The 9801-nt window shown below is 37.7% G+C and overlaps 1 protein-coding gene across 50 annotated transcripts in view; it reads right to left on the bottom strand.

Moving 5' to 3' along the window:
- Positions 1-4092: 4092 nt before the first annotated feature.
- mbnl2 (muscleblind-like splicing regulator 2) overlaps positions 4093-9801 on the bottom strand; it is a 130613-nt gene continuing 124904 nt past the window's right edge. For 18 of the 50 annotated variants that reach the window (NM_001441830.1, NM_001441837.1, NM_001441832.1 and 15 more), the window contains 1 exon segment: positions 4093-7775. In NM_001441830.1, coding sequence (NP_001428759.1) covers positions 7761-7775 — 15 coding nt within the window. In that variant the 3' untranslated portion in view covers positions 4093-7760. 50 annotated transcript variants of the gene reach the window in all.

The raw sequence follows: 9801 nt of genomic DNA, 5'->3' as shown, positions 1-9801 counted from the left end.
GAAGCCACGGATCACGCATCTAGGATAGGAGTTTTGCAGCGGGATTGATGGATTGCGCGTGCAATAGGAGCGCTGTGAGCCACGCCTGTCGCTCTAAATAAGGCAATGTTGTGCGTTGTGGGCGGGACTTCCGCTTTTTGCATCAGCCACGCGACCAATGAGAGGCGGTGCCAAGGAGCGTGTCAATAAACGAAGCTGGGATGCTGTTCCTATGGCAACAGCGCGTCGCCTGCATCAGCACCTGAAATAGAAAGCAACAGGGATGCGGCCATTGTGTGCGCTGACGGAGGCTGAGCGTCTGCATCACTTCAGTCTGCAGTGCTTTAGATCTTTTTGCTCTGCTAGAAAGTCAACACTGCGTCTGTCGGTTTGTACATGAAACATGTTGCTCGAGCAGTGGAGGTTTTGTTATCTAACACAAAGACATTCAAACATTCCTGCAGCACATCCTTATGTAATCTCATACACAGATGAGTGTGTGTGTGTGTGTGTGTGTTATGCAGCGCTTCTTACCTCCTAAATTATCCATCTCCACATGTGGAGGTCTGCAGGTTTCATTAGAGAGCGACAGCAGACGTGAGTCTGGCTTGAGTTACATCAGTGGTAAATCATATCTATTATGCATCAGCAGTTCACTGGGTACACACACACACACACACACACACACACACACACACACACACACACACACACACACACATGGTATTGTAAGACTGTCATAATAAATGCACATGAAAAATGTTACATTCAAGTATATATTATTCACTTCATATTGTTCAGTGTTCAGTGTGTGTGGTTATTAGTCTCGGTGTACAAGCTCGGCACTTTAAACTAGCACACAGTTGGCTGTAAAAATATACAAAGACACTAATGATTGTGTACTCTCTGCTTTGTCTGTGTCCGAGTCGTACATGTACGGCTGAATGCTGATCCTCTCACTCATGTTGCTTCTCTCTGTCTGTTGCCAAACCGAGCAAGGGAGCTCTTGGCTCCGCCCCCTTGTTACATAGGGCGGGAATTTGAAACTAATTTTCATGTGAAGAAACACGCCCCTAAAACAGCGAGCTGTGTACACGCTCCCCAACATGACACTCTTGAACACATTATATTCAAAACATCTGAACTGTGTTTTGATCTGAACCTAAACTGGCACACTCAGAACAACCATAATAATAAATTATAAAAAAGGGGTAAAGTATGTGCCCTTTAAAAAACTGATAACATAAAAAAGCATAAAAGAGGTATGTGTATGTGTGTTTCCCTGTACTGGGTTGCAGCTGGAAGGGCATCCGCTGTGTAAAACATATGCTGAATTAGTTGCCGGTTCATCCCGCTGTGGAGTCCCCTGATTAATAACGAGACTATAAGATAAGGGAAAACAAATGAACATAAAGCAAAATTAAGGCGCGTTTAAAACAATTTAAGACCTGCAAGACAACATTTCAGTGACTTTAAGACCTTTTAAGACCTGTTTTTGGACATTTAGGACATTTTAAGACCCCGCGGACACCCTGTAAAACTACTAATGAACAGCTCATATCTTAACAAGAGGCAGGTAAGGAGTAGGCCCACATGGATTCTACTCACGCAGAAATCCCCAGATTTTTAGCCTAGCATTGAGTCTATTTATTTACTTGTGTAAATTTATATTTATTCAGTTTTAATTTCATGAATATTTTTGTGATATAATAATAATAATAATAATAATAATAATAATAATAATAATAATAATAAAATGCTCATTTGATTCATTTACAATACAGTTTATAAGTTATATTTTCTGTCTTACTGTCTGGTATTTTACAGTTGAAGTCAGAATTATTAGCCCCATTTATTATTTTTTTCCCCGTTTTCTGTTTATTGGAGAGCAGATTTGTTATGGACATTTCTAATCATAATAGTTTTAATAACTCATCTCTAATAACTGATTTATTTTATCTTTGTCATGATGACAGTAAATAATATTAGACTAGATATTCTTCAAGACACTTTTATACAGCTTAAAGTGACATTTAAAGGCTTAACTAGGTTAATTAGGGTAAAGTTAGGGTAATTAGGCAAGTTATTGTATAATGATGGTTTGTTCTGTAACTATCAAGAAAAAATGAGCTTAAAGGGGCTGATAATATTGACCTTAAAATTGTTTTAAAAAAACTAAAAACTGCTTTTCTAGCCGAAAGAAAAAAACAAGACTTTCCCCAGAAGAAAAAATATTAGCGGACAAACTGTTAAAATTTCCCTGCTCTGTTAAATATCATCAAAGGGAGGCTAATAATTCTGACTAATTGGATTTACATTGTAAGCATTAAATAATAGTAAAAATAATAGTAAAAATGTATTATTTTGATTTAATATATTATGATACTCCTAAAATCATTCTGCATAAATTCGCTGATTTAAAAATTTTTTTTTTTACAAAAGTCTTCACAAAAACAGTAAAAAATGTCCGCAGATTCTGTCTGGCCCTAGTTATGAGTCAGTAGTTAACAGCATGAACTGTAACATAAACTGAAGTGTTACAGAATAATCATTCATTATTATTCACCTTAAAGACTTTCTTTATTCCATGAAATATATAATTGTGTTCATTTAGCATTGAATTATAGGCTTCAAGCAACAAAGAAATAAATCAATTAAAAAGAACAAAATCAACAGGAAAGTAAACAATCAACAGGAGGATTTAATATTATACACTATCAAGATTTTGGGCATCACGGTGGCTCAGTGGTCAGCACTGTGGCCTCACAGCAAGAAAGTCACTAGTTCGAGTCTCGGCTGGATCAGTTGGCATTTCTGTGTGGACTTTGCATGTTCTCTCCGTGTTGGCGTGGGTGTCCTCCGGGTGCTCCGGTTTCCCCCACAGTCCAAACACATGCGCTATAGGGGAATTGAATCAACTAAATTGGCTGTAGTGTATGAGTGTGTGTGTGTGTGTGTGTGTGTGTGAATGAGTGTTTTCCAGTACTGGTTGCAGCTGGAAGGGCATCCACTTTGTAAATCATATGCTGGATAAGTTGGCGGTTCATTCCGCTGTGGCGACCCCTGATAAATAAAGGGACTAAGCAGAAGGAAAATATCTCTGTATCATTAGTGTAAACCTAAATCCCTTCCCAGCTGTCCAACAAGTTGCATCGTCATGTGTTATCCAGCCTGATCTCACGAGAAAACCTAAGTATATTACGTTTTGCCAGTTTAGTGGCTAATTCGTACAAATTCGTACGAGTTCAGTTGTACGAAATTGTACAATTTTAAAAAGGAGGCGTGGCACCTAACCCCACCCCTAAACCCAACCTTCATTGGGGGATGAGCAAGTCGTACTAAATTGAACGAATTAGATCGTACGAAATCATACGAATTAGCCACTAAAACAAAAAGTTATGAATTGCCGTGAGATTGTGTTGGTGTTATCATATACATTCAATCATTTTTCTTTTTGGCTTAGTCCCTTTATTAATCTGGGGTCACCACAGCGGAATGAACCGACAACTTATCCAGCATATGATCGCAGTGAACGCCCTACCAGCCGCAGCCCAACACTGAGAAACACCCGTTCACTCTTGCATTCACACACATACACTATTGACAATTTAGCTCAAACCAGTGACCTTCTTGCTGTGAGCCGATCGTGCTACCCACTGCGCCACCGTAATGCCCCATTCACACAGGGCTTCATTGTCAACGTTTGATTGAAGGTGTGTCTGAAGTTGGGGCTGACGTGATCGTTATAGAAGCGTCAGCCAATGAAATTTAGTCAGCAATAGGCCACTGTCTAGCTGTAGTATTTGCATACAGTGATCTGATTGGCTGACGCTTCCATTGGCGCTTGAGAAGTTGAGCTAGTCCCAACTTCTGTAGCGAGCAACGCCTCTGAAGCAACGCCGACGGATCCACAATGCAGTTCGGCATTGCCTGATGTCACCCATTCAAAGTGAATGGAAAGCGTTGACGCCCTGTGTGAATGGGGCGTAACGCTTATCATATTCAAATGAAAGTGAATACAATTCTGAATTATTTAGATGCCTTTTCACATTTGTTGTTAACAAAATGCAAGCAACTTCGCACAAACACAAAGACAATAAAGCACACGTCCATCCGTCCTGTTTTTTCTTTCTTTATTCATTTTGTCTCAATAGATTTTACACTATTTTTCTGGAACCAAAAACATTTGACTATATGACATAAAATAGCACATAATATATATGCACAAATAAAACATTTAAAATGGTTACATGAAAACTAATATCATCCAAAGAGGGCTTGGTTTATCATTTTTCTTCTGGTATATCTCTTGTGAATGTGTGTGTATGTGTGTGTGTGTATGGATGGGCTACTGCATTACTGATGGAAGTCAAGCAGAACAGCGTAAAATCCCACAATCCCCCAGCGAACGCCGTGGCGTTTCGTCACAATCAGGAAAGAGCATTGAAAAAGCATCAACACCACCGGGCCTCTCAGTGACAATGCTTTAAAATAATAATAATAATCATCATACAAAAACTCTTACATGTCTTATAGTTATAGGTATAGAATAGTCATATATATATATAAATGGAGGTGAGACCTGTTGACACCCTAGTACATATTAATAGCTCTGAAACACAAAAGCTTATAAACGATGGACTAAAGGTAAGGCAAAGTGTTTGGATACGCTGTGTCTGCTCAGTTTATCAACTGATTCCAAAGTGCTTTTTCACCATCAGTCAACTAGAGTTTATTTAGTCTCTCTCTCTCTCTATTCTCATAGGGTGTTAGAAATCCCAAATCCAGGACAATCGTTACTTTAATCACATGTGCAGATATCTTTTTTTAATTATTTCCTATAGTGTAGACAGAAACATTCAATATATTTAAATTTTTTTTTTGTAACTTTTCTCAGGTTAAATTGAAAATAAGTTCTTAAATTTGACATAAAATACCATGCAAGATGCGTACTGAATATTGAGTTCTGGTTAAACGAAAGCAATTAGAAACAACCGTCATTGATTTGTGTTGTTGCCATACCATATTCATTGTGCATCGGTTTGAAATGAACATCCTACAGTTACATGAAATCAAAGTGCAACTCGTTTATTTGTTGAACAAACCAGGACAACTTTCATAAATAATATATATATATATATATATAGTTATATATATAGATATAAAAAAAAGTACTTGAGATCCTTTGTCAATCTAAAAGGGGGCACCGAACACTAGTAGTTTCTTAAGTTACGTCACGCTATTGTAACTGGTGAGTATTTACTACTATCTTAAATGTTACACCGATAAGGAGGCCATTAAATGCTACCGAAAAATCTCTTGGTAATATAATCTTGACATAAAATAGGAAATGTTCCAATATCTGCTTTACAATCTAACGTTTTACAGTGCTCTAGGAAAAAAACAAATCAAATCAAATCAAAGAACGAACGAAAGAATCAACTTAACAATTACGTCATTTACAAAAATACCAAAATTTAGTATCCGCAACTTTAGGTTGCCACAGCAACAACTTAATATTATTAAGAAAGAACTATCATACTACGGAAAATTGTGTTTATTTTTTTATGTGTTTATTTTTTTTTTGTGTTTTGTTTTTATGCTTTTTTTTTTTGGTAAAACATTACCTATACAATAAACATTTGTACATAACACAAGCAGTTCTATAGCCTCGCTTGCGCTACAACGCGACGTCCCGAATGAGAGATCTCCTGATTTTGGCCGAAGCCGCCGTCTTCGTGGACAAACGCGCATAGCTAAGCCCGGCTTAATAAATTACATTCATTTTTAAAATAGGTTACACCATTGTTCTGTGTTCTAGTATTCAACAAAACGAAAAATAGGATGAACAGAATATGACGATAAAAATATTTAAATCACGTTCCACTTCAAAAATTACATTAAAACTGTAACTTTTGCCCCAACACAAGGTGAATTTAAAGAGAAAATGCTAAGACCAGTGCCGTTTTTTTCCTGCCAAGCCAAACCAAACGTCTCTTAGTGGATTGTCTGTGTTTATCGAGCACCATGAAAACACATGATGGTTCTGATTGGATCGCGAACACACTCCATGCATTCATGCACGCACAAACACACGCCCATCAGAAATCAGGGAGGATGAGAAGGCCGTGTGCACTTATTCCAGGTTAAAACAACGTGTAAATAATAATAATAATACAAACTAAACTGTTAGATGTTATATAGTAAGAAAACGACAGATGAGTTGTTAACGATTCAACAACAAAACTGCTTAGGAACACACCGCTATGACAGTCCAAATTCAAAACGTCACACGTTACAGACATTGAGCTCACCCTGACGAAGTTTCCTTACATTTCCACTGTCCACGACTAACATTCTGCCTTTCCGATTTCTAGCAACATCGATGTTGTGTAATGAAACAGACAGTGATGTGCATGAAATGCTCTTTTGTGTGTGTGTGTGTCTCTTTTCTAGCCGAGATCCTTTCGGGAGCTTTGTTTTTGTGTTTTACAACCCCCAACCCTACATAAAGTCATCTTCTCAAGATGCTCGCTGTGTAAAATATATATTTTAGGCACTTCTACTGTTTATCAAATAAAACAGGATTATCGGCGAGAGCGTAGCGCCCTCCATTCAGAACATGTCAAAGATCGTCTACTGCAACGTTTCGCGCCTCCTCCTTCCAATCGTCGCATTATCCACTCACTGGGCACCATGTGATCAGGACCACGAGGTCCTGTACAAATTGGAGAAGTCCGTTTCAGAGTATGAGTCTTTTTTTTTTTACAGCAGCTCTCCAGTTTAATGTAAGCCCTTGGCACGGGATAGAAGCCAGAGTCGACTCCCTGATGGCCAGTGTTTCCACAGACACATCGAATTCATTCACCGTCCATTTAAAAACAAAAGAAAAGCAGTCCTTTAGCAGAGAGACGCAGACAAAAACGTGTTTGCATGGCACGTGGTTTGCCACATTCGCACTTCTGACACTGACTGTTTTGAGCTTGGTGTCGGTTGTAAACCTTTCTTTGGCCGATGAAGAACAGCGAATCCAATCGTTCCCGCTTCGGCTCAAGTCCAAGGAGGAGGAACTCGAGGAAGTTTTTAACAATTTTTTTGACCAGTAGACAATCTTCTGTTTGTCCGCCATGTGACATTCGGTGTTGGTTTTGAGTATTGAAGAGAAATTAAAAAAAGAAAACTCAAGCGATCCCTCTTTCCCCTATCCGGAGGGTGCATGGGGATGTTTAAGACAAACTCTTCAGGAGACGTCCTCCCGTTCAAGACAATCAAGCACTTAATATTAAGCACTATTTCTGACAGTGCAAACCAAGTGTGTGTGTGTGTGTGTGTATATATATATATATATATATATATATATATATATATGTGTGTGTGTTTTGTCGCCCACTCATTGTGCATTTCATTTCAAACATGGGAGAAAAATACACATTATCTGACAGGTGACCGATCATTCAGATGAAGCTCACTTATACCTCTATGAAACGTGCTGTACATTAACATGTTCATCTATACATATATATACATATGTATGTATATATATATATATATATATATTTCTTGTCTCTTTTTTTTTTACATCTTTTAAGTAACCAGTTAAATCACTTTTCTGAGCATAACAGATGTGTGTGTGAGTGTGTGTGTTGTAGTGGCTTGCTATTGTATTTCGCTTTAGCATGCAGGTTGCTGTAGTTCTAAAGGGGAGGGCAGGTCGTATTTACACGGGGATCTTTTTGGGTTTCTCAGAGCAGCTTCCTGACACCCCGTTCCTCTTCGGTGATTTACTTCAAGATGATCTGCACAAACAAACAAACAAACACAGAACAGCATCCTGATATTAGTGAAGGTGCACTGGACATCACGCTTGATCTTAAGTACTCTGATTAACATCCTACATGGCATCTTCATGGAGTAACGCTGTTTGTGTAGATCGAGATGATGCCGATACGACATGAGCGAGGGATGTGCATGCTATTTATTGTTAATGTAGTGATTATGAGCTTGTTCTTTGTATTTTAGTGACTCAAAAACTCCAAGATTGACTGTTTAGTCTTCTCAGGTGGAAGGAAGCAAAGGATGCACAGATAGTAGGCATGCTTTTAGCATAGTTTGTATTAGAAAGAGCTCAAAAGATTATAAGTACTCCCAAAAATATTGCAAAAACACTATAATTAAAAAATAACCTTTTCTATATATATATATATATATATATATATATATATATATATATATATATATATATATATATATATATATATATATATGATGCAATGTTGAATTTCATGTTCTCATTATGTCTTCAGTGTAATATTATCCTTAAGAAATCATTCTAATATGATAATTTGCTGCTTAAATTAATATTTATATTAAAAACAGTTGTACTGCTCTATATTTTGTCTAAAATTATTAGATTTTTCTGGATTTGCTGATAAACAGATGCCAAATGAACAGCATTTATTTTAATTAAAATATTTTGACATCGTAAACATTTTCACAGTATCTTTAAATAATTTTAATGCACACTAATGCATAAAATAATTATTTTATGTACTTAATTATTAATAATACATTATTATTAAATTATTTTAATTGTCACGATCACCAGCGATCTAACCTTCATATATCGCTAGAGAACATTCACATTTACACGGACTACAATACTGTCTCAATATGAACTACAAGTCCTGTCATGCACTACACACACACACCTGCTTCAAGTCTCCATTGATTACACTCACACAGCTGATGCTGCTCTAGAACTGATTGCACACATATATACAGCACACTTTAAGACAATCATTGCTGAGTCTTGTTATGCTGTTACTGTTTACGCGTCGTAATGTTACAAGACTCAGCAAAGTCAGTGTGTTTGTGTGCTGTATAAAGCTGCGGTCACGCTGAACTTTTTTCTTAAATAGACATTCATTCATACGCACACGAATGTGTCAAACTGGCAACGCAAACGAACGCTGCGTTGTAAATTTCAAGCTTGGTGAACTCTGGCCTTCGAAATTGCATCACTTGACTGCTTAAGACCAATCGAGGATCAAAACATGACCTCTCTGGACAGAAATGTGGATCTCTTGCTTTTAAAAATGTCTAATCATCTTGTTTAATCCCGCCCCCTTTCGCAGTGCCATACTACTTTTGCAAGCTCAAACTCGAGTTTGAACGCAGCTTAAATAGTCCTACTAATTAGTTTAGAGCAGCTTCTGCTGTGTGAGTGTAATCAAACTGGATCAGGAACTGCTGTGTGTGTGTGGTGCATGACTGGACCTTATAGCCCATATGATGGCGGATTTGTAGTTCTATGCGGTCTGTGTGTTTACCAGCGATCTGCCAGGATTAGATCGCTGGTGATTGTGACATTAATTCAGTGTGGTCTTAAAATGTCAAACTTTGACAGGCCAATCAATGCATACAAAAAAAGCAATAACAATAAAATATGTGTCTTTTATTCATATAATATCTCCCTCTCGAATTGTGCATATAGTAAGAGTTAAAGCATTTATTAGACATGGGAATCGGCAAGGCCTCGGGTCACGGTGCAATATTTTTGTTGCATTTTTGTGTATTTTTTGCACCGACATCCATCTGTGTTCAGCATCAGCTGTTTATTCTTTAGCATGCATGATGTTGGAAACACCACAAACATCGAAATACATCACCTGCTTATTGAAAGGCCGTTATCAGTGGTTATCAGCTGATAGATATGGGCCAGTAGTGGCCTTCTGTGCCTGCTGGTAGGCTCAAAAGCCTGTTATCATCCATCCACATGGTTAATCAGCTATACTAATAGAGAAGACTCAATATCCATATCTG

This window comes from Danio rerio, chromosome 1 (genome assembly GCF_052040795.2).
Source record: "Danio rerio strain M-AB ecotype USA chromosome 1, GRCz13ab, whole genome shotgun sequence".
In the NCBI taxonomy this organism is placed as follows: domain Eukaryota; kingdom Metazoa; phylum Chordata; class Actinopteri; order Cypriniformes; family Danionidae; genus Danio; species Danio rerio.
Note: the sequence above shows the minus strand (reverse complement) of the source record. Positions and strands in the feature narration are given on the sequence as shown.